Source organism: Manis pentadactyla, chromosome 10 (genome assembly GCF_030020395.1).
Source record: "Manis pentadactyla isolate mManPen7 chromosome 10, mManPen7.hap1, whole genome shotgun sequence".
Lineage (NCBI taxonomy): Eukaryota > Metazoa > Chordata > Mammalia > Pholidota > Manidae > Manis > Manis pentadactyla.
Window position 1 is genome coordinate 9878688 of NC_080028.1, and position 24701 is coordinate 9903388.

A 24701-nucleotide genomic window follows, 5' to 3' on the forward strand; every position below is an offset into this window, starting at 1 on the left:
GCAGCCTCTGGGCTTGGGGAATCAGTCACCCTAAATCCCTACCCAGGGTCTATAGAAGAACAAGGGGACAGGCCTGGACCGCCTGTTATCCTTCTCCCAGACCTCCAGGCCGGAGAGTCAGCATGTGCATAAGGGGTCCCAAGGTGACCCTCCTAATAACTCCCCAAATATACAACACTTTACAGTTTACACAAGGTTCTGCCTCCTTTATTTCAGTTGATTCTCTCCCCACCCCAGTTATGGGAAAGGAATTATCCAGGTCCACCTGGTTCCTGGAGGCAGGGTTCAAGCTGGGACTCAGGAGTCCTGACTCTAGCCCAAAGGAGAGGGATCCCCAAGTTCTCTTTATCTCTCAGTACCTCTCTCTCTTTTCTAAAACTCAGTTCTCCATCTGTGCTATGAGGGGACACAGTTGAACAGCCTGTAAGATCCCTTTGGGCTCCAACATGCCCAGAGCCAGCCACTGCAAAGAAGACTGGCACGTTACAGAGGAGGAAACTGAGGCCCAGTGCTTTCCAGAGCCCCAAGTGGCTGCGCACAGTCCCTGCACCACACTGTCAGGGGAAGGGCCCCGTGTCCCAAAAGGACCAGCAGGATGAGTCACGAGGTATGGAAAGGACACTGGCATGAGGGGCGTTAGGGACCCAGGAGACTCACCCCCACTGAAACCACAGGAGAGGAGAAACAGCAACGGGATTCCTCCCCCGAGGGGACACAGGCTGCCAGGCGCAGACGCAGATGCCAAATGGTGTGTCAGGGTGCCTTTCAGCCCGAGGGCAGTGGAAGCCATCCAGATTCCCCAAAATAATCGTCATCACAATAAAAATAACAACAGCACTCAGCGATTTCCTCTTGTGCCAGGCACCTTACAGCTGTACCTTCTCTCACTCACAAGCTGCCAGGAGTCAGACAACCCCCTTTTACAGATGACACCCCCAGGGCTCAGAGAGACTAAGGAGTTCCGACCAGACAGGAAGCAGGGTGCTCTGCTCTGGCCACCCCAAATCCCTCATCCTTTGCACCCACCTGGCAGCCCAAGTTCTCTCTGCCCCTATGCAGTTTAGGTACATTTTGGCTGTGGTCTATGAGGGCCTCTGTGGGTAGAGTCAGGGCCCTGGGCTGGGAGGCAGATGATCTAGGGTCAGGTGGGTGCCCGCCCAGTCCTCAGCCTCTAGGAGTTTGACCTGGACCTTCTCCAATGCCCTCGTTAGGCCATGACATTCAAGATGTCTGGAGGCCTACAGGACCTCACCCTCAGGCCACCACCAAGGCTGACACAACTGACCATGCCTGCAGTTCCCAGCAGGAATGTGTCTGCACTGGACCTGCAGCCAGGCCAACGGACTTGGGGACATAAGGGTACAACTCGGAGCCCAAGCTGGCATTTCACAGTGCCAGCCTCAGGGCCACTCCTACCAGTAACACCAAGGACCCCTGGGCAAAGATGGCGCAGGCTGGGGGGGCCCAGGAGAGCAGGCCTGGCAGCCTGCTCCAACAGGCCCACAGCCTGGGCTGGGCTCCAGGCCTCAGGGGAGACAGTCACATGGGGGCGGAGGGTGCAGCCTACTGAGAAAGAGGGAAGACAGAAGAAGGAGACCCATAGTGGGGAAATGACCAGAGGGGGTCTCCATGCCGAGTAAGGACAGGGATGCATCTGTGATGAGAAGCAGGTGCCTGTCTTTGGGCCATGGGCCTGCCCATCAGGGTGGGCTCCTGTTGCCAGCCAGACCCTGATGTCCTTCCTGTGACATCCCTGCCTCAGGCCTCTTCCCCTGCCCCCAACTCTCTCCCTCACTCTCTCTCTTGCACATTCCTCTGGGAGCCGATCAGGGCTTGAATGACACCCCAGATGACTCTTTGCTATTAATTCCCACACACAGAATGGGCCCCTTGTTCTCCTCTCCCAGAGGAATAGCCGTGGCCAAAGCCATCCCAAGAGTTCCTGACTTAACCCTTCTCCTGGCTGCTCCTCTGCATGTCCCCACACCCAGGGCCAGGGAGCCAGCAGCAGGTAAGGTACAGAGAGGGAGTCTTCCAGCCCAGGGCTCCTGGAATAATGTCCCCAGAATGGGACAGCAGGACCACCCAGCTTCCCCTGAAGCCTGACCCCAGCTCCTCACCTGAGGCTCTCAGCCCGGCCCTGGCAGCCAGGAGGCCTCTCCACCAGCAGGCGGCAGGCTCAGGGCCTACGACCTCCGCAGGGCCGGCCTGATGTCTCTGGTCCCCAGTGAAGCTCCTTCCAGGGACAGCTGGGATGAGCAGGCCCTCAGTCCCATCTTGGCCTTTGAGAGGGTTAACAGAACTGGAGGCAGGACGTCACCTGTCCAGGCAGGTCACTGACAAGAGACAAGAGGTACATGGCCTCTTTGAGCCTCTAAGTCTGGAGGATGGAGAAAGAACCGATCTGTTGAGCCAAAGCCCACTGTCCCTTCATTTCCTGGCCCCTCCCACCCCACCTCCGCCAGCTTAGACACTTGGTAGTGGGCAGAGCTTCACAGGCCATCTAGGCCAGCCCCTCCCTGATCAGCCGGGGGAGAGCGTGGTCTCCATCCCTCTGCTAGTTGGTGGCATAGACCTGGACTCATGTCCCCAGCTTCTGAACCACATGCTTTCTCCCTCCCCATCTCCCTCCAGGTCCATTTTCCACCCTTTCCCTGCTGCTGCCCCAGTTTTGGAGGCCTACCGTGTGACCTTGAGCCAATCACGGTGGCTGTCTGGGTGACAGAAAGAAAGCTCATGCATGAAGGGGACACAAACCTCTGTTCTGCCATCAGTGCAGGCAGTCTTTGCCTCCTGCCCCAGGATAAAGTACAAATCCTTCAGTCTGCAGCTCAGAGGGGGCCGTCTCATCCCCCTGCCTTATCTCTTGCCTGTCCCCACTAGACAGTGGCATGGGAACAAGGGGAGGGAGACCTCAGAGGCAGTGGCAGTGTGGCTAGAATAGGAAGAGAGAGATGGGGTGGTGGGCACAGGCCGAAAGGAGCAACAGGGTGACCAGCGCGTGGAGACGGACCAAGCAAGGTGGCCTGGGGAGAAGCAAGCAGGGAACATGGGCTGGAGCCAGGCAGGTCGGGACAGGAGGCCCAGTGCCCTTAGCCTCAATAGCTGCTCTGCAATTGTTTGCCCAAATCTTGGTTTCTTTAAGTTGTTTCCTGTTCCATCTCTCTCGTTTTCCCAGGGCCCTCCGCCCCCTGGCACCCACCCCACATTTCCAGGTAGGCAGGGACAGGGCAGGTAAGGGGTGGTCAGGGGGTGGGGGCGGAGACAGAGGATACATGGAGAGGGTGACCGAGATTGATGGGGACCTTGAGAGCACAGCCAGGCGCAGGGAAAGAGGAAGGCCAAGACAGGGAGAGGCGGGAACGGGTGACAGAAACAGCCCACTGCGGTCTCAAAATTATGAAGCCTCCCAGAGGGAAGGCTGTGGACAGGAAGAAGAGGAAGAGGAAGCAATGGTGGGAGAAGAAAATCTAGACAGAAATGGAAGTAGAAAAGAGGGTCAGAGGATGAAGTGGGGGCAGCCCTGGCTGTGCTGCCCTGGGCCCCTCCCAGGTGCCCGGAGCCCCTAGCCGGTCCACTTGGCCCCGCGCTGCACTGTACTCCAGCACTTAGGGGAAGGACAGGCCCTCACCTGACTTCAGAGGGCCCAGAGCGCAGGCCATGCTCAGGACATGGCAGCGAGGATGGCGCCTCGGAAGCCAGGACGCTGGGAAGGATGGCTGGGCAAGAGGCCTTAGAGCCAGTAACCAATAGTCCCCCCACCAACCACAACATAATCACAGTGGCGCTTTTAAAACAAGATTCCTGCCCAAATCTATGACTGGGAGTTAGTATTTACAACAAGCTCTCCAGCACTGTCAGATGAGGGCCACACCGTCGGATGAGGAGGCCAGAGAGGAGCAGTGCCCCACCCCAGCCACACAGCAATTCTCGGGAGAGCTGGGTCTCACCGTGAGGTCTCCCACGTCCCAGCCTGGAGCTGCAGTGTGGGTCACAGAGTGCCAGGCACACAGGAAGGGCTTAAATGGGCACTGCCCTCTCCCTTTACCTCTGCCCTCCTAGCCTCAAGGCCCAGGCCCAGCTCCCCTGGAGCTGCCAGGGCGGTGGCCACCCTGAGGCCCAGAAATCAAATGAGAGAGAGGAAGGCATTGAGCCAAAATGGGATTTCTGTCCCCCATTTCCCCACCCCCGTCCCCCGAGTGCCAAGGCCTGGGGCTTCGGGCTCTAGCCAGAGATGGGGGCGGAGGGTGGGGCAGGAGGGAGGAGGGGAAGACCGGGCGCTTCCTGTCCCCCCCTCTTTCCCTTGGCCTCCTTGGGCTCAGGGCTGGGTCCCCTGGGGCAGTGGTGTCTGAAGCTGACAGATCTGTCCTGTCCTTCCTGCCTGCTGGGGAAGGGGTGGAGCTGGCCAGGGAGCGGGCTCAGGCCTTCCACCCCTCCTCCTCTTCTCTAGGTCCTCGGGGGCTCGGTGTCCCACTAAACCCAGCTGGACCTCCAGGGGCCCCAGTTCCAGAGAAGGAAGAGCCCTGGATCTCAGGACACCTGCCTCCATCATAGGAGAGGCCCTAGGTCTCCTCCCTCCCTGCTCTCCACCTCTCGAGGCCTCCCATTATTCCTCCCACTATACGTCCTCCCTATGAGGCTACATTTGTTCATTCATTCATTCATTCATTCACTCATTCACGGAGCACCTCTGGTATACCAGGCAGCTGATCAACGAGGATTCATGAAGCTAACATTTTTGTGGGAAGACAAACAATGAATAATTAATCTCACAATAAATATATAATCATAAATTGCAGCATGTACTATAAAGGAAAAGGTGGGGTGCTGTCAGAGAGAAGAACTGCTACTGGAGGATGGGGAGGGGTCTCTGTAGGCACGACCCTTAGGGTGAACCCAGAGGAGGGGCCAATGAGGTGACCAGGCGGCAGAGCATTCTGTGGAGGGAGGGCATTCAGGCTGAGAGACTTGGGTGCAAGGGGCTGGGGGGCTGGAGCTCAGGGTGACAGTGGGGCCGGCTCACACCAGGCCAGGCTGAAAACTTGAGATTTGAATCTTAAGAGCCATGAGAAAAACCACTGACTCAATCTGTCCACCAGTCAAAGTTTTATTTCCTATGTGCACGTGTGTGTGCTGCTGTGTGCTTTAGGACAAATGAGTAAATGGCTGGTTGTGGAGAGTGAGTGGGTCCTGTCCCCGGAGGGCTAACAGGAATGATATAACTCAGGCCAGGGCCAGGCCCTCTGGGGGAAGAAGTGGGCAGGGTCTTTAGTGAGTTGTCTCCCTGGTCAATGAGGTTGAACAAGCACTTATTGAGCACCTGCTATGTGCTCACATGTCCAGCCCTGAGCAGCTGCCTCAGGGAGACAAAACCAGATGTGGGCCTTTTGCTGCTTTTTGCTGTGAACCCTAGAACTGCTGATTGTAAATATGAAAGCTCCCAGAGGAATCAGAGGCCAACTCCTTCATTGTACAGATAAAGGAATGAATTTGCCCAGAGACGGCAGCTGGCTTCCCCTAGGTCACACAGCAAGATTCAGGAACTTGGCAGTCAGAAGCAGTTCCTCCCACTGCACCTACCAAAGCCTAGACTTCTACTCACAGTTCCAGCCTAAAACAGGAGATACTCAAATCTCTGACTTCTGGTAGGGAAGCAAGACAGATATAAAATCCCCATGCCTGGCAGCCTACTGGATATATTATACTTTCTGCTTGAACCAAAGCACCTGGGCATGCGAGCACACCCCCAGGGCTGTGCCCAAGTCCCTTGCCCTTATCCCAGTAAGTGCAACTCTCCCCCTAGAAAGGCAAGAGATTTTTCTGGATGTTTTAGCCAAGACACTATCATACCCAGTACATTAGGTGTCCTACCCAGAAAACGCTGGACATCAACCTGCCGTTGAAATGGCTGGGAGAAGGCAATCACTATGTCTACCTTTGTCCCAGACACTGTGCTAAGCCCCTGCTATTTCTTGTTTTGTTTTGTTTTCTTCATTGCAGTATTCCCATGAGGCATAAATTGTTATCCTAATTTTACAGATGGAGGAGTTGAGGCGCAGGAAAATGGTGTAACTAGCCCAGCCCCACTGCCAGTTAGTGGGGCAGGGATCACATCTGAACCCTGGTCTGGCTCCAGATCTCAGCCTTGTCATCACTCAGCTAACTTTTTCATTATAAAGTGACATCATCAAAGGCCCCTTGGAGCTCACACAAGTACAAAAATCCTGCTGCACCACTCAGTTTCAATCTCAGGGGGCAGAAGGAAACCTGGTGAGAGCAGGCACAAGCTCCCAGAGCAACCTCACATGGGCACCCTTGGCTCCATTCATGCCAAGCTCCGTCCCCTGCTCTGTTGCATCCACAGCCCTGGTCGTGGGTAATGCCCCTGATGACAGAGGGTAATGACAGGGAATGTGGAATGGGAAGACCTGAGTGTTTCCGGTCTTTTCCTAAACTGGGCAACCTGGACAAGCTCCTCCCTGCAAGGGAACGGAACGACAAAGACCTCTCATTAGCTACATGCAGCCCACCTTGCTCCGACAGCAGCAGCCCCCTGCAGGGGCAACACCAAGGGTGCCCTCTGATAAAGGCCACCCTCCGCCCTGCCCCATCCTTCCTTGCTTTCCTCCATCTTGATCACTCTCTTTGTCCACATGTGTGTCTGCACCACGCTGCCTACTGAGTGGGTGGGAATGTATGAATGAAGGCACCAACTCCCGGCTCCCGAAAGACAAGCTGAACACTCGCCCCTTTTAACTTCCCCACAGACAGCAGAGCCTTGCCTAGGGCAGGTCCTCAGGAAAACAGCGGCAAAAAGTCACGGCAGGGAGGTCAAGTTCCATGACCAAGCAGTCATGTGACCTCAGCCAGTCACAGTCAGTCACTTCCCTTCCTGCTTTCGTTCAAGGGGATGATGTCCCTGCCCTTGCTCTGCCAGCCTCCAGGGTTTCTGGGAGTCGATGATGACAGCACTTAGGACAAGAAGCAATGACTACCATCAAACTCAAGGTCAACTGATAGCCACCCTTTGAGTGCAGCTCACCAAGAGGCTAATAACAATAGCTGCCATTTATTGAGCCCCATGAAGTGCCAGGCACTGTCCTAAGTGTTTACATACATTATCTGGTTTCATCTTCGCCACAACCTGGAAGGAAACTGAGACTCAGAGATGTTAGGTCATTTGTCAAGGACATGAGTGGGGGTGCCAGGATTCAAGCCTGGAACTCTCAGACTCCAGGGAACCACACTCCACTGCCCCTAGTATGTTCACCCAGCTGCAGGGAATTCTTTCGTTTCCATCACTGTGCCCCTTCCACATGCCAGGCACCATGGAAGAAGGCGAGAAAGACCCAGCTCGCAGATATACACCCTAGAAGGAACAATGTCCTGCCAGAAAGGTGAGTGAGGCAGGAGGCAGGGGAGGCTCCAGGCCTGGCCAACAGGGGAGGTGTACTGTGACCGGGGCTTAGCCTGCTGGGGCCTGGGCCATGCAGCAGGGATCGGAGCACGTACACGGCTGCAGCTTAGGTCAAGGTGGCGACAAGATGGGACATGGGGGTTGTGGAGCTCTGCTGGGATTGCAGCTAGTACTGAGGAACTAAGGACAGAGACCGGGGGGATGCCCAGGCCCTCCCTGGGTCAGAGCTCCTCCCAGGAGTTCCCACCTTCTTCTGGACTCTTGGGAGGAAGGAGGAGAGAAAGACCAGAGTCAGAGGCAAGGAGTTAGGAAGAGGGGGAGAAGGCGGGAGAGAGGAGTTGGGGATAAGTATTTTAAACAAAGATCCATTTCTTAACTGCAGAACTTAGAGCTCTTAATACCCCAACCCTTAATACCTGCATCTCTAAATAGAGAATATGGAAAGCAGTGTTTCCCAAACTTATTTGCCCCCCAAACTCTTTTCAAGTGATGCCAACCAATGTCTGAGAAACCCCAAAGGACTGAGGCACCACTTTGGAAACACTGGGTGAAACATTGGCCTCTTGTTTTGAAATATAATTCACAGGCTAGCAAATCTGGAAACAACCTCAGACACAAGCTAGCCTGACCCTTGTTTTATAGATGGGGAAACTGAGGCCAAGAGAGGGAAGGTGACCTGGGCAACACAGGGCCTCCATAGCCCAGCTGGGACTTGACCCCAGGCCCGGGGTTTCTGTAGAGGGCCTCAGCTGTCCAGGGTACCAGGTCTCCGTGGGAGTCTCTCATCAGAATCTGGGCCCCTCAAGGCTCCATCACCTCCCCACCCCAGCTCCTGGCTCAGGGCCGACACAGACGCACATTCACAAAAGTTCACCGCAGTGAGAGATTCAGGGGAGACACCAGGAAGGGCTTTCCAGCAACTGCCTCGGGATGACAAGGACAAGAAGTCTCCTCTGAGGGCTTCTAAGAAGAGGGCAGAGGCTGGCTACCCCCGGGCAGCACTAGGCACTGGCCCCGGCTTCCTTGTTCCCAGAGAGGGTGGAGTTGGGAGGGGAAGGGAGGCTCAGGCCCTAGGAGCTGCCTTCCTGGCCCGGGTCCGGGACTCCTCAGCCTGGACCAGACACAGAAATGGCCAAGAGCCCTTGCTGGAACAGGCTCCGGAATGCTGCTGTCCTCCTCCACGCCTGCTCTGGCGCTCAAGCCCTCTGCCTTCAGGAAGCAGTCTTGCCCACTCCAGCCTCCCCAATCTTTTCCTCCTTGGAACTCTGACAGCAACTCAACTCAGGGAAGACTCTCTGCGGTGGTGCTGGGCCCTGGAGAAGCCAAGACCAAGAGGAAGGCGTGGCCCTGCCTTCAGGGGGCAACCAGGAGGAAGAAGGGACTGGCCTCGATGTTAAGTCTGAATATGAGGAGGTGAGGCAGGTACAAGCCAGCTCCTACTTGGCAAGAAAGTAGTAGAGGAACAGAATTCCAACCAAGGGGTGCAGGAGTCTGCCCCTGAAGAGAGGGCCTCCAAGCTGGGCAGCAAGAGGTGCCTAGGGAGGTCACAGGGCAAATGCAAAGGCCTGGGGGCAGGATGGAGGAGAGGACTGCCCCTGTGGCTGCACCCGGCGTCTAGTGGCAGCAGAGTGGAGTGGCCAGGGGCTGGACTTGGGAGGGAGACTACCAGTGCTGGTCCCTACGTACCCATCATTAGCCTGGTGAGCTCAGGTGTTACTCAACCCCTTTGTGCCTCAGTTTCCTTCCTGGAATGAGAATAATAACAGCACCTAGAGGACCCAATGAGTCAGGTGTCAGGAGTTCTCAGAGCTGGGCCAGCCCACAGGGAGGTTCTGGAAGTGTGCACCTTTGCTGGTGAGGGGGCACCCGCAGGGGAGGCCCACCCAGGAGGAGCTTACCACACACCACCCTGGTCTGATTTGGAGACTCAATAGGCAGATTATAAACTCCTGAAGGCAAGTCCACAGTGGCTGAAGTAAGCACTCTTCCCACCTCCTAGTACACACACTACTTTTCCTAATTGCTATTTATTGAGCACTTACTATGTACCAAACATTGAGCTGGGTATGCATGCGTAGTCTCATTATGTAATTCTCCCATCCACTTGGGAATATAGTGATAAATAAAATTATTGACATTTTACACATGCAAAAAACATGTCCTGAGAGGTTATTAGCATAATTTGCTAAAGACCAACATTTACTAGTGGCAGGATTTCCCGACTCCAAGTGCAGTGCTTCTTCAACTACACCCCAAACCAAGCAGACTATAGCCTCTCTCGAGGTGGGGGTGTCTAGGAAACACCTAGGTGTTCCAGGGAGTCCTCACACACTCTCTATATACTCAGCCAGACTAAGTTTCTGTCCTGGTCACTATTGTACCCTTGACCCCTGACCCATGCCCCTTAGCCCTCCCTCTCCCCAATGCATAGCCCCTCACCTGCCAGACCTTGCAACTCTCCATGTACCCCAGTGTAACTGTAGTTCTGCCCTCCAAGTCTGGGGATTTGGAAGATTTGGGGCCCTGCAGGGGATCATCAGAGCCTCAGGGTTCCAGAGATCCCGGTGAAGAAGAGCAAAGTCTAGGAGCTTCAGAAAAGTAAGCGCATCTGGAACCCATTCCAGAAATTCCGAATTAGCTAGTCTAGTCTGCAGTGGAATACAGGCTTCAGTATTTTTTTCAAACTCCACATGGGATTCTAAAGTTCAGTAAGAATTAGTATCAATGCTCTAGCCTACTGCCTGTGAACTGTTTGGAAATGTAGAATCTCAGGCCCCACTCAAGGCCTAAAGAATGGGAGCCAGGTGCTTCTGCACACCTTTCTGTTGTGCACTGCCCTAGGCCAATCCCCTCTCCACAAACCAGCAGGTAAAGATGAAAGGCCCCTGGGGGCACTGTGGTGGGTATGGGTAGTGTGTGTTTGAGGTGCTGGGAGGGGAACACAGGTCTGAGGGACCCAGAGAGCCCACACCCTGGACCATTCAGGTCTCATGCACACGGTACCTACAGAGGTAAAATGCATCCCAGTGTTCCCTCATCTGGCCCTCAGCCCTGTCACTGAGTCAGGAAGATAGTCTCACGCCCACCTGGGGAAACTGAGGCCGGAGCAGAGACTCAACTTGACCAGCACCACCCCTCATTGCTGTATGGTCCCTGGCTCTGCCAAAAAGCAGATTTCCCCATCTCATCTCAGTGTGTCCCAAGGGGCAAGCAGGAAGGGATGTGACAATTGCCTCAGGTGACCATGCCTCAGGTGAGAGACTGGGTGGGGGATGTGGACACACGACACCATGACTAAGGGTGGAGCCTTCCACAAAGAGGACCATGCCTTAGGAAGAAGACCTGGGGCATTAAGGGGCAAAGGGTCACTGATGACCCAAAACAGCTCTGCCAGGGTCCTGGCTGGCTCTCTGTTTGATTAACAGAATTTCGTCCACTCTCCTCTCAGGGAACGTCTGAGGAGCACATCTGGAATCGGTCTCAACAGAACCCAGATTGCATCCCCGGAAAACCCCACTGCCCCTCAGAGCCCACTCTGCCCTGGGAAGGAAGCCTGAATCTCCAGCATTACATGCACACTTTGGCCCCTGTCAGGCAGAGAGGACAGGCCACAGGGCCCACTGATCACCACACCTTGCCAAGGATGGGCAGACTGGGCTGGGAGTATGGGAAGAGGGTCACCATCATCCTTGGGGAAGGGTCAGGAATGAGAGGAAAGGGACCTCTCCCACCCCTAGCAGGGAAGGGAGCAGTGGCCCTAGAAGGTGGCGCTGGCCCATCTGGTTGTTCTGTCAAGGACAGAGGTCAGTGTACTTTCATCCAGGACCCTTCCTGCATCTTCAAACACCGTGATCTCTGGGGATGAATATGGGGCCTTCACCATCCCTGCTGGAGAAAGCTAGGCCCCCAGGGCCCAGGATGGGATGGAGGGGTCACACTTGCCAGCAGGGGTGGGGGAGAGTGTTCACAACACAGGTCCACCAGCCCCACAGCCTGGGCATCTGACAGCCTTTACCCTGCACCTGCAGGCCCACCTGCCTCACCTGCACCTCTCAGCTGAAAGCACAAGCACAGAGCTGAGCAAACAGGAGGAGAAAAGAAGAGAGGGGAAGAGGCAGAGGGAGGGGAAGAGAGAGGCCCCCTCTGTCCAGTGTGGCTTCTCTGCAGACCCAGAGCGCCCACTGCCCCCCCCACCCCCATCCAGGCACAGCTGGGCTGAGGAGAGGAAAGGAGGAGGTGGGGAGTCGGAGACAGGAGCTGTACGACCCCACACCCGGCTTCCTACCCTGGCCTTCTCCCTCCACAGCCACCCCTCCCTGCCCCTGGGGGGTCTCAGTCCCTAATCATGGACGCCACAAAGAGCAAGGAGGTCCCTCCCTCCAAGAGGAGGAACTAAGGGGTGGAAGGATGAATGGGGACCCACCGGGATCGAGAGATGCCAGGCAGGCAGGCAGCGGGCGGGCAGAAGCGAGTGTCGGAGACTGCTGCGGGCAAGCGGACACGACCAACTGGATGCTCGTCCCTCCGTCCCTCTGTCCATCCAGGGCGGCTCCTCTCTGGGCGGTTCTGAGGCCGGGCGGGCGCTGTTAAAAAGCTTTTTATGTGTGTGTGTGTTAATCACATGATTGCCGTTCACCTGTATTTCGAACAAAGACAGCTCACTGTTTCAAGGCCCTGAACAAGAGTCTGGGCACAGGGAAGAGAAGGGAGGCGGGGGGGAGGAGGGTTGGCAGCGCCGGGGGTGGCGTCGAGGAAAACTGGGGGGAGATTGTCCAAGGCCAGCAAGCAAGAGAAAGAGAAAACCCTTATCAAACTCCTAATTCACTGGGCTCTGAGGCCCCAGGCACACTGGTCCGATTGTCTGGCTGGTCGTGTGTGTGAGCATGTGTGTGTGTGTGTTCCAGTGTCCGCTGCCCCCACCCCCAACATGCCTTTGCCTCGTGTGACTACCTCATTGTGTCCCATTGCCCACCCCCTCCATCTCGTTGGCCTTCCCCAAGCATGAGGCTGTGCCTAGACCCCTTTCCAGGCCCACTCCAGAAAGGGCTCCCCTGGGGTGGGGCTTCAGCCTTGCTCAGCTGCTGAGGAGCTCAGAACCGCTCGTGGTCCCCAACATGGCCTGGGCTCTCTGCCCCTCCGTGCACACCCACCCATTGGGATGTGCCTTGACACTCGCCTGCCCGCTGAGAAGAGATGGGCTTTGACCTTTGAAAGAGACACCTAGAAAAAAGAAGAGAAAAAGGAGCCTTGGATGACAGGCAGGAAAGAAAAAGGAGGGGAGTCAGGCCTTTGGGGAGGAGGCTGAGGGGATGCATGGACAGAGGGGAGGAAGAGGAGGCAGGGCAACTCCCCCCTTTCTCAGGGTAGGGGAGTGGGGGATTTCATGGTAACAGGGACTGCAACTCCCCCAACCAAGAGGGCATTAGCCCAGTGTGGAGGGAATGGGGCCCCAGAAGTTTTTCAGGCCTACTTACAGAGGATCCCCAGCACAGCCCCACACCAGCCTCCTGGAAACTTGATCCTGCCCCCTTACCTGGGACCAGCCCAGCCCTTCTGTGTGCTGGGGTCTGGTGAGAAGGCGGGCACCTCTGCTGAGCAAGGGCTGTCCAGCTGGCCCCTGGCTCACCAGGTGTGGACCTGAGATCTCTGTCTTGCTGTATAAGTTGAGCCACGAAGGGGCAGCGTGGGTGGAGGTGGGAGGCAGGATAAGGCGGGCTGGGAAGCAGGGCCTGGCCAGTGGTGCCCGGCCACAGTGGGCACACTCAGTAAGATGTCTTAAGATAAGCAACACAGGCCAGATGCCCGTGCATGTGGATAGAAGCTTCACCTGCCTCTTTTCATCCCTCCCCAATCTTTTGCCAACTGCCCATCTGCCACCTGAGGCAGAGTTTGGGGGTTCCAGTTGGGCCCAGTTTTCCTCCAAGCAACAGGTTCTGGCCTTGCCCACCTGTATCTCTTGGCTTTCCCCACCTGACCACCCCCACTCCTTCAACTTCCAGACTGAGCCCAGGCCCCAGGATGGGCCTGGGGTGCCAGTGCAGGGAGCCAGGGTGGGGGTGTCTGGCAGAGGAGCCCTGAGAGTTGGGGATGAAGGAAAGCACTGGAGGCTCCACCTTCTGCCCTTCCCTCCCCCTCCCCCTCCCCCTCTCCCCCTCCTTCCTTCCCCAGCCCTCGGCAGCAGCTCAGCGCTCAGTCAGTCTCAGGCTGTCCGGCCAGGGTGGTTGGTGGGGAGCATTCGGGCTCCGTCCTGAGGAGGCTGTGGCCTGAGGTCCAGGGCCCCCCAGCCCCTCCCTCAGATCCCGCCAGCGTCACCCCCCAGCCCCGAGCTGGACCGCACACCTTGGGACACGGTTTTCCACTTCCTAAGGACGAGCCCCCGACTGGAGGAGCGGTCGGAGGAGGTGAGTGCGCAGCCCGCGCCTCCGCTCCTCCCTGCCTGGGCCCAGGCCTGGGACCCCGCGGCCGGGCGTGGGGTGGAGGGAGGCTGGCACCGCATCTGTCCCGCAACCAGCTTCTCTAGACTCCATCGGGGCAAGCAGAAGGGAAGGGAAGGTGGGAGAGAAGGTGGGAAATTCCAGGAGCCTGGATTAGAGCAGAATAAAGAGTCCGTTTTTCTTCCTTTCCATCAACATAACTCCACCCAAAAGAAGGTTTTAAAAAAACCCAAACCCACCCACAGCAAGAGACGGTTGGGACCAGGTGGTGGGAAGACGTGGAGGCGGGAGCTAGGAGGCCGGGCCCGGGTCTGGCACGTGCCCGCGCCCCAGGGGCCACAGAGGGCTGCAGGGCTTCAGGGCAGCAGGGCGGGCGTCACCTCGGGGCTGTGCCTGCTTCCAGTCCCGGGCCGCCGTCGGGGCTGCGCGCCCAGCCCGCAGCTCCATCGCGCCCTGCCTCCCATCCAGGTGGGTGTTGGACTCTTCGCGAGGACCCCGGCGGCGGTCCCCGGGGAGGTGGCCGAGGCGGCGGCGGCCGGGGGCGACATGGCCGAGGAGCAGGACCTATCCGAGGTGGAGCTGAGCCCCGTGGGCTCCGAGGAGCCCCGCTGCCTGTCCCCCGGGAGCGCGCCCTCGCTGGGGCCGGACGGCGGCGGCGGCGGCGGCGGCGGATCGGGCCTGCGAGCCAGCCCAGGGCCGGGCGAGCTTGGCAAGGTCAAGAAGGAGCAGCAGGACGGCGAGGCGGACGATGACAAGTTCCCCGTGTGCATCCGCGAGGCGGTCAGCCAGGTGCTGAGTGGCTACGACTGGACGCTGGTGCCCATGCCCGTGCGCGTCAACGGCGCCAGCAAGAGCAAACCGCACGTCAAACGGCCCATGAATGCCTTCATGGTGTGGGCGCAGGCGGCGCGCAGGAAGCTGGCAGACCAGTACCCGCACCTGCACAACGCCGAGCTCAGCAAGACGCTGGGCAAGCTCTGGAGGTGAGCGCCCCCGACCCGCCTCCAGGAAGCTCCCCGCGGGCCCTCACGCTGCGGGTGGATTCTGGCTTGACGGGCGCTGCCTGGGCCCTTCTCCTGAGGGCAGCCATCTCCTTGGTGGGGCTGGAAGACCGGTGTGGGCACTGGGCCCGCCCTTCACCCACAAGTACTCGTTTGGGGTTGCGCTGGCTCCGTACTGCAGCGGCCTAGGCCAGTCTCCCCACCGGGGCAGCGGGCTAGATGACGCCCCCTCGTGGTTGGAATCTTGTCGGTGGCAGGCGGTAGGGCTTGGCCTTCCTGGGCAGTGAAGGCTCCTCACCAGAGGCCTTCACTCAGGCTTCCCGCAGGCACGCACACTCGAGGATGCCACTGCCACCAGTTCCAGTGCTCAGGGGAATGACCGGGAGATGCTTGGGAAAGACATGAACGTCTGGCTGGAGAGGCAGGGCACTTGAGACAGCCAGCTGGAGAACTGGGGGGCAGTTCAAGGAAAGTAGGGCATCCAGACAGGAGTCTGATGTGGGATGGAAAACATGGAGGACAAATCGGCCACTGCGGGATCCTGTCCTATCCCAGCTGCCTTCACTGTGCTTTCCCTGCCCACGTCCTTCTGGGGGAGGAGGGTTCTTCATCCCCTGGGGAAGGTGACACACAGAAAGAAGCCTCCCCCTCCCACCCCATCACAGAACTGCCAGGCCTCTATCTACCTTCCTCTGCCACTTCGGCGCCATCTTCCTTTCCAGGGCCCCACCCAGCACTGAGTAGCCTCCTACCCTTCCGGCCCCAGGGCTGGAGCTGAGGGCCCCACCCAGGAAGAAACCTTGGCTCCTGCCTACCCAGGGTGTCTCAGGACCCCAGGTTCCCTAGGACTAGCCCAAACCTCTGGGGAAAAATACCTCCCCAAGGAGGAGGCCTGCTAACCCTCATCTCAGGTTTGGAGCTCGGCCTGTCCCCCTTGGGGATATACTGAGCAGGGTAACCCCCTCCCCCAGGAGTCCTGGGCAGTTCAGAAAGAAAACAGGGACTCCAGAGGTACAAGCCCACAAAGGTCAGCTGATGCCCCACTAGACTGCCCAAGAGATAGGTCCAGAAAGGCAAAGGGACATCAAAGGCCATGTAACAGCTGGTAGCAAGAACCAGGGCCAGAACCTAGGTCTCCTAACTCTTCGGCCGTGCTCCTCCCCAACGTGGTGACGGCCGCGGGTCACCCCTTCACTCTAAGGTGTGGTCAGGAAGCTGCGCGGGTGGAGGCAGAGGAGAGGAGTGGAGCGCATCAGAGTTTCAGTAGGTCTGGGCTTTGTCGGTGGAGCCTGGCCCCTCATGCTGCTGCCCTCCCCCTGCTGGCCCAGCACAGGGGAGACTGGGGCTAGAAGGCCAAAGGCTGGGGGGGGGTGGAAGGAGCAGGAGGGTCCCCAGAGACAAAGAGAGATTCACTTCCAGCCCCCGGCCCTGTCTTTGGCCATGTGTTTACTGAAGGCCTGGGGCCCCTTCCCCTCCCTCTCAGCCTTCACAGCTTTGTTCATGTTGGGCAGGCCCCAGACTCAGTGGCCAACCTGCTGCGTGGACTCAGAGTAGGGGTCAAAGCTAGCTCGCTCCTCTGCCCAAGGTCCACCCACAGCCAGGTAGGGCTCAGGCCAGGCCAAGACCCTTGGTGCAGTGGGACAGAGAGGAGCAAGGAAGAAACAGACAACCAGGAGGGGGACAGGCAGAATGAGCAGGCCCTGGGGACCATGAGCAGACCACAGCACCAGCCCAATGAGAGCATCAAAACAAGGATGGACCCCCATCCCATTGCCAAGGATTTAAGATTGGACCCTCCACTGTCCCTGTCCCTAATCCTCCAGCCCAGAACCCCAGGCTTAGGCTCCCTCAGGAGGGATTGTTCTGGACCAGCACTCAAGCTGTGCACAGAGGCCCAGGGTGCCAACCTGGGCTGGGGCAATCAGGAAAGCAGGCACTACTTGTTCAGGACCGAACGCCAGGGTAGGAGGGTGGCAGAACAATGGCAAGGATCAAGGGCTAGGCCAACAGGTAGGGATTCTGGATCCTGGGTGGGAGTCCCCAGAGGCGTTTGGATATGAGCTGGGCTGGCCAGCCTCTCCAGGGACTCCTCCTGAAATCCGCCCCCAGGCTTGTGACCCACAGGCCATCAAGAAGGTGGATGGTTAGGTTCGCAGAGCTAGAAAACAAGGGCCCTAAACCTCAAAAGAGAAAGACATGCAGACAGACTGTGAGGGGTGCTGGGTGTGGGTTTGAATCAGACACACGAGCTCCTAAGCGGCAGTGTAAGCTCTGGGAGTCACACTACCCTTCGGTGCCCTCCTGGAAAAGGACTGTTGGATGCTGATCACACGGTGCTGGTTGTATGTGGGTTGACCTGCCCAGGAAGAAAAATTAGTACCAAGAGACTGGAAAGGGGGTGCACAGGCTAGAGCCTCTCCTGACCCATTCCCCTTCCCCAATACGAACAGCAGACAGAGCAGCAGACAGAGCCCCACCTGGGGAAACCCCAGCTGGGGTTTCCAATTTGGGTAGGGAACCAGCCTTCCTCTTCCTGCCCCTGTTCCAAATCCGGTGATCTGGAGGGCAGGGGTGAAGGAAAGTACAGCCGAGGACTAGGTTTGCAGTTAGAGCTGTGGGTGACAAGGGGAGGTGGGTGGCAGCGCTGGGTGAGGGCTGCACTGCAGTCGAGATTAGGTTTGAGATGGTGGGGCAGTGTGGGTTAAGGGTTAGGAGACAGGCTGAGGTCGGAGGTCTGGGTGAGGCTGGGCTTGGAGCTGGAGGTGGGGTTAGCCATCTGCAGCCCGTGAGGGATGGGGCTGGGGTTAGGGCTGGGTGGCAGTGTGCCCTGAGCTAGGTGTCTGTGGAGGTTAGGGTACTGCTGGGAACTAGCGTGGAGGTGACAGAGGGATGCGATGTGGCATCTTCCCTCTCTGCTGACCTGTGGACCCACTCTGTGCCCCTTGCCATTTTTTTGCTGATCTATACCTGGTGGCCAGCTGGACAGAGAGCACAAGGAAGGTTTGCAGTAGGGGAGGGAACTCAGTGTCCCCAGCCATCCCCAAGAGCTCTGTGCTGGGGCTGAGGCCGCTCTTCGCCCTCCTGTGCAGTCCTCCCCACTCCCCTCGCGCCTGGCCCCACTCCCTGGGGCCTGCTGTGGGGAGGAAGGCCTGCGTCCTACTCCCGGACGCCCAAGGGCTGGTCTGGGGTCTCCACTTCATACTCTGCTAGGGGGATCCTCGGAGAAAACTGGGCTGGGTGGCTGGGGGGGTGCTGGGCTCCAGCAGCCAGCACCCAGGGGAAGGGGCAGCTGGGGGAAGCTAAGCTGCAGAGGAATGCTGCTGCCCACTAGGAGGTGCCTGGTATGACCACCCCCTCCCATCCTGGTCAGGGAGGGCCTGGCCTTCTGCTGACTGGGGGAAGAGGGCACCCACTGGAGAAAAAGGCCCTTTGGGCAGAGGGCAGACTCCCACAGAGTCCCTGATCTCAGCGTCTACGAGCCCCATCTGCAAGCTACCCACTCCTGCCCTCCTCACCCTCAGAGAGCCAAGCCTTGCACATCGCACCCCACCCTCCAGCCCTGGCCTGAAGCTGGAGTTGGGTGGGCAGGGGCACTGCCTTCAGGGCTTCCCTCCACTGACTGGTCTTGGACTCGGGAGAGGGTCTGTCTGCCCCTGTCCCAGGATCTGGGAAGACAGTCTAACTTCCTGTACCCTCTGTCACCCCTGGACAAGATCTCTCAGGAGGCAGTGACCCCAACACAGAGAATTTGCAATCACATCCTGCCCTCTTGGCCCCACCACACTGGAACTCATAAAATTGGTATTCCAGAGTTGAGGGGGCCAATGTTAAGCCCTCCTTCCTGTCCATCCAGCCCCAAGAAGCATTAGAGCAGCACCTATCTTTCAAGAGACCCACCATCTACCCCCAGGCCTTATGCAAAGTGCTTCACATCAATATCTTGGCCATTCCGCACCCAGTGAAGAAGGTATTATCATCCTTGTTTTATAGGTGAAGAACTAAGGCTCAGAGACGTGACTTGCCCACAGTCACACAGCTAGTAAGGAGCAGAGCCTGGGCTCTTCCCCCTCCCCATGCTGCTTGTTTCCAGTCCCAGGGAGCTCACCTGCTAATGAGGCAGCCAGCTCCACTTGGAGACAGCTCTGATGATAAGTCTTTTCTTTTCTTTTCTTGAACTGAAGGAAACTCTAAGCCCCTCATAAGCTCTATTCCTACTCCTAACTCCATCCACAGGGGCTGTCAGGAGAGGCTGACCCCTCTCTTCCACCTCAGTCCCCAAGAGCTTTGGGGGCAGCAACCACGGCCCTCTGAGTCTGTGGTTCCTCGGGCCTCACATCTTCCAGTCCATAAATCAAAAGGGCAAGTCCTGACCCTGGGCCCTGTCAGGAGGGCTCCCTATCCTGGGGCCTTATTTCTTCCAGGATAGACACTCACACTGGCCCCTCTGCTGTCTCCCCTGACCATTCCACCCCAGGCTGCTGAATGAGAGTGACAAGCGCCCCTTCATTGAGGAGGCCGAGCGGCTCCGGATGCAGCACAAGAAGGACCACCCCGACTACAAGTACCAGCCACGAAGGCGGAAGAACGGGAAGGCGGCCCAGGGGGAGTCGGAGTGCCCGGGTGGGGAGGCTGAGCCAGGTGGGGCTGCTGCCATCCAGGCCCACTACAAGAGCGCTCACCTGGACCACCGGCACCCAGGAGAGGGCTCCCCGATGTCCGATGGGAACCCTGAGCACCCCTCAGGTGAGTGCTGCACTGGGAGCTGCAGGGAGTTGGCGGGGGAGGGAGCTGACGAGAAGCCTGGGCGGTGGGGAGAGGCAAAGGCTGGAAGGCATGAGACCCTGACACCCCACAACCGCCCTGGGCCCTGGGGAGGGCTTGCCAGGCTGTACAGTCACCCCAGCTGGGGTGCAGGGGCCCAGAGCGAGCTCAATGGGGACTCAGGGGCCGGGGCAGGCAGTTGGCAAGAGGGCTCTGGCTGATGGAGGGGGCACTGCTGCTGAGTGAGAAGGCCAGCCGATAGGCTGTGCAGGCCAGGGGGTGCGTCACAACAGGGAAAGCAGGGACAGGACTACGCTGAGAAACGGGAGCCCAGCTGGAGCAGAGATCCATCCCGGTCTGATGGGGAAGACACTGCATGTGATGGCGAGCACACGCTAAGATGGGCCAGACATAGGGCACCTTTTTTCCTTCCCATTAATAATAATACCAGCTAACGTTAATTGAGCGCAGGCACTGTGCTGCCTTGTGTGTATTAACTTACTCTTTTATTCTAAACCGTGATCTGGCAGCCGCAGTGCCTAGATTCAGACCTCAGCTGTGTGGCAAGTCACTCTTATTTGACAGATGAGAAAACAGAGAGTAACTTGCCACACCCTGAGGTCTGAGCCCAGGCAGTTTGAATGCGGGCCTCTGCTGGCCCCATGGCTGCCTTGCTTGTGTCCATATAATGTACAGAATGCTGTGCATAGGGTCAGGCACACGGAAGTCGCTGTGAGCAGAGCTCTGCCTTCAGATAACATGCCCCAAGTCCTCCTTTGTGCCAGGCCTAGGAGCAGACACCATGGGCACAAACAAGAGAAGCTGTGGTCCCCGGCCTCAGGAGCCCCAGCCTGGAGGGAGGAGCAGGGATGAAGACAAGTGAATTAAAAAGAAGCCTATGTGAGACTCTAGGGAGCAGTCATCTACCTGTCCATCCATCCAGTCAGCTTTCCAAAGATACCCAGCCACCCACCAGGCTCTGGTCAATGGAGGCTTCCAGAAGGCCATATCTGAATTGCTTGGTATCATTTCTTTTACTGATATGGAAAGTGGTTTAAAGAAGATAGGGGTTTTCCCAGAGTCACAGACTAAGTGACAGAGCCAGGATTCAAAGCCAGGCTGGTCTTTAAAGTCCAGAGTGCATGGCCAGTCCAGCACTTGGCACTGCCTCCAGTCTGAGGGAGATCTGCCCTCAAGGAGTTCCTGTTTCACAGACCATGGATATGTTCCCTCTCGGATGAGATCCCATCCCTGTCCCACCCCACCTGCAGACTCAGGAACACACACACACACACACACACACACCAGAAGCCCCTGGACCACATACACACACACACACACACACACACACCAGAAGCCCCTGGACCACACACACACACACACACACACACACACAAGAAGCCCCTGGACCACACACACACACAAGAAGCCCCTGGACCCCCCCACCCCACACACACCAGAAGCCCCTGGACTACACACACACACACACACACACAAGAAGCCCCTGGACCACACACACACACACACACACACACACACACACACACACACACACACACAAGAAGCCCCTGGACCACACACACACACACACAAACACACACACACACAGAAGCCCCTGGACCATGTACAGAACCACAACCTCAGAATATAACTGGGCATGGGCTTTTTCTCAGCCTTCAAGGTCCAGCTCAGCTAACCCTCCTCCTCAAGGGCTATGCCAGGTCCCCACAGCAGGGTGGGTGGCTTCCTCCAGTCTGAGTGCTCTGCACATCCCCTCTTCGCAGCATTTCTGATGCTGACCTCTAGCCCTGTGTAGGTCTCTTGCTCTCCCTCAAGGACCCATTTAATCATGTCTGTATGCCCTGTGCCTGGCACTAAGCAGTGTCCCCTAAGTGTTTGCTGAATGAATGTATGAATGAGAAAAGGGCCGAAAGAAGAACAAGGGTGGAGCAGGTCAGCTATATAAGCGTTCTCCTGAGCAAGCAGGGAAAACCAGCTGGAGGAGCAATAGGGTGGCACAGCCTAGGGAGTGATGGGAGCTGACAGCATGGCAGTGTGGCTGGCCAGAGGGAGGGCTTCCTGGAGTAAGGGGCACTTGAACTGGCTTGGGAGGAAGGATGGGTTTGGAAGGACCACATTGCTGTTTGGGGGCCAGGTGGGAAGAGGCACAGGCAAGCCAGGAGAAGTGAGAAGCAAGAGTGATGAGGGTGGGTGAGGCCAGCCAGGAGAGCAGCAGCAGAGGCCAAGCGTGTGCCACAGAGAGAGCAGGCAAGCTCAGATCAATGGGCCAGACCCCATCAGGGTCAACAGCTAGGGAACAAGGGGAGCAGGGAGGGAAGCCGGCTTCAGCTGATGCGGGGAAGAATTTGACAATAGAAAAGGTTTTTCAAAGTAACGTAAGAGGTGGGTGAGAGAGAGAGTACCACTCTGGATAGGAGGCATCCCTAAAACTGGGGAATTTTGTAAATAACTGGAGACCAACCCAAGGCCATTACATAAATAAATGCCAAGTGGGGCTCCCAAACATGTCCTACTTACAAGGCCACACAGTGATCAGCCCTCAGTCTCCTCAGGCATCTTGTCTGAAGGTGAATCATCAGAATCCAGAAGCCTCTGACCTTGTTTCCCACTTCTTTCTCTCTCCCTCCACTCAGGCCAGAGCCATGGCCCACCCACCCCTCCGACCACCCCAAAGACAGAGCTGCAGTCGGGCAAGGCAGACCCCAAGCGGGATGGGCGCTCCATGGGGGAGGGTGGGAAACCACACATCGACTTCGGCAACGTGGACATCGGTGAGATCAGCCATGAGGTAATGTCCAACATGGAGACCTTTGATGTGGCTGAGTTGGACCAGTACCTGCCGCCCAATGGGCACCCAGGCCATGTGGGCAGCTACTCAGCAGCTGGCTATGGGCTGGGCAGCGCCCTGGCTGTGGCCAGTGGACACTCGGCTTGGATCTCCAAGCCCCCAAGTGTGGCTCTGCCCACGGTCTCACCACCTGGCGTGGATGCCAAAGCCCAGGTGAAGACAGAGACCGCGGGGCCCCAGGGGCCTCCGCACTATACCGACCAGCCATCCACCTCACAGATCGCCTACACTTCCCTCAGTCTGCCCCACTATGGCTCCGCCTTCCCCTCCATCTCCCGCCCCCAGTTTGACTACTCTGACCATCAGCCCTCAGGACCCTATTATGGCCATTCGGGCCAGGCCTCTGGCCTCTATTCAGCCTTCTCCTACATGGGGCCCTCACAGCGGCCCCTCTACACGGCCATCTCTGACCCCAGCCCCTCAGGGCCCCAGTCCCACAGTCCCACACACTGGGAGCAGCCAGTATATACAACCCTGTCCAGGCCTTAAAGGGGGTCCTGTCACCACCACCACCACCAGACCCCTCTGGGTAGCATGCCCCTTCCCCCAGCCCTTGTGCCCTGTTCCTTGCCCATCCTAGGCCTGGTGCCGGCTATGGAGGAGGCTGCAGAGGCTGACAGCTGAGGGTCAGCTTTCTGTCTGGCTCACTGCCTTTGATGACCCCACCCCATCCCATCTGGGCTCCAGCCCAGGGGAAGCCCCAGGCTGCTGGGCTGGGCAGAGGAGGAGGAGGTTGACTGATGCCCCTGGCTGAACGATGAGGGGCCACACCTTCCCCCCCAACCCCCGGGAACGACCCTCATTCCAGGGCGTGGGAAGGCATCTAGGGTCGGATGGTAACCGGAGGCCTTGCCGCTCCATGTGTCCACGTGTGCTCTTGCGGAGCGTGAGAGTCTGACAGAACCTGTGCCCCCTGGGCCATGCACCTGAGAGCAAGGCCAACCAGAGCCCTGCGCCCCTGTCAGGAGCGGGCTCCATCTGCCCTCGGGGCTGAGGACAGCTTGGAACAGCCTCAGGGGCCATGGGGGTGGGTGGAGGCTCAGAGGGAGGTCTCCTCCGTCCCCTCAGTGCCCTGCCCCCTCCTGAACACAGGAAGGAATTGGCACAGAGGCCCCCAAACCCAATTCTGTGCCAATAACCTCATTCTTTGTCTGTCAAGAAAGAGAGCCCCCGTCCTATTCCACTACAACCTCCCGGACCTTGAGGCGCATCCCAGGAGGTGAGGAGCCAGGGGCTTCACAGCCTTCCTTGCAGGCTCCCCTCCAGCTCCCTCTTTCCTCACCAGGCTCTGTGGTCCCTGCTCTGTCAGCCCCAAATCCTTGGGCTTCCCAGAGTTACAGGTGCTCAGACCCAAACCCTCAGCTCCAGGAGATGCAGGGCCCAGCACCAGGTTGCTGGCAGCAGGCTGAAGACACTAAACTCCTGACCAGTACATTCTGCCCTGGCCTTTGCCCTTTGCCTCCCAGTGGTATCTGAATAAAGTATGTAGCTCTGTCTGCCCCTATTTTCCTGTTCTGCAGACCCCACAATCCACATGTAACTCATTACCGCCTCCTCTTATTTATCTCAGTAGCTCCCTCGCCCTGTCCCCTGTCCTAGGTATACTCCAGCCCCTATTAACTCTGCATTAAGCATTCCACATAATAAAATTAAAGGTTCCGGTTACCTGTTTGGTGGGCCTGACCTGGCCTGTCTCTTGGTCTCTTAGCCCTATACCTGTATTCCTCACATGCTTTCTCTAAGTAGCTAGGGGTGGCACGTAAAGCATAGAAATCCAGAGGTCTCCTCACTCCCTAAGGAGGTAGGGCAATGTGGTGTGCTAGGACCACTGGGGGCCCAGTGGGGTCAGTGTGTGGTCAGGACTGAGGCCCCAGGTGGGAGCTCTTCCCTGCACCCCACGAGCTGTGCCCCACAGTGCAAGGGGTCCACTTGCAGGTTCAAGCTGGAACTCAGCCAAGAGCGCCTTCCCAGCAGCCCCTCTGCATGCCCAGCAGAGAGGAGGCACTTACCAAGGCAGATAACGTAAAATACCCATCAAGGGACAATATTTGAAAGAAAGGTGGGTCAAGCCTGATGTCCTGCTGTCAGCAGCCAGCAGGCCTGGTCCTTTAGGATATGTGGATGGGCCTTCTCCTCTGCACCCCTCCACCTGCCACCTCCCCTCAGACACACACACGTATCAGCCACTCCAGGATCTAGCTGAGTTCTCACAGTAGCTG

At 57.8% G+C, this 24701-nt stretch overlaps 1 protein-coding gene and 1 long non-coding RNA gene across 4 annotated transcripts in view; one reads left to right on the forward strand and one right to left on the reverse strand.

The window, feature by feature from the left end:
- Positions 1–13679, reverse strand: part of LOC118915332 (uncharacterized) — a 33264-nt gene extending 19585 nt beyond the window's left edge. For all 3 annotated transcript variants that reach the window (XR_008991897.1, XR_005026038.2, XR_008991896.1), the window contains exons 1-2: positions 11841–13679; positions 2121–2336 (exon numbers count right to left, since the gene is read on the reverse strand). This is a non-coding gene — a long non-coding RNA (uncharacterized LOC118915332). The remainder of the gene's footprint in view (positions 1–2120; positions 2337–11840) is intronic.
- SOX10 (SRY-box transcription factor 10) lies at positions 13664–24153 on the forward strand. Its single transcript, XM_036891014.2, has 4 exons — positions 13664–13818; positions 14320–14834; positions 19327–19595; positions 22268–24153. The coding sequence occupies exons 2-4, from the start codon at positions 14398–14400 to the stop codon at positions 22969–22971; spliced, it is 1410 nt and encodes a 469-aa protein (XP_036746909.2). The 5' UTR covers positions 13664–13818; positions 14320–14397; the 3' UTR covers positions 22972–24153.
- Positions 24154–24701: the final 548 nt, after the last annotated feature.

Coding starts and splice junctions, on each gene's coding strand:
- SOX10 (XM_036891014.2), top strand. CDS start 14,398: ATGGCCGAGGAGCAGGACCTATCCGAGGTGGAGCTGAGCCCCGTGGGC. Junction 14,835..19,326: donor ACGCTGGGCAAGCTCTGGAG/GTGAGCGCCCCC, acceptor ATTCCACCCCAG/GCTGCTGAATGAGAGTGACA. Junction 19,596..22,267: donor GAACCCTGAGCACCCCTCAG/GTGAGTGCTGCA, acceptor CCCTCCACTCAG/GCCAGAGCCATGGCCCACCC.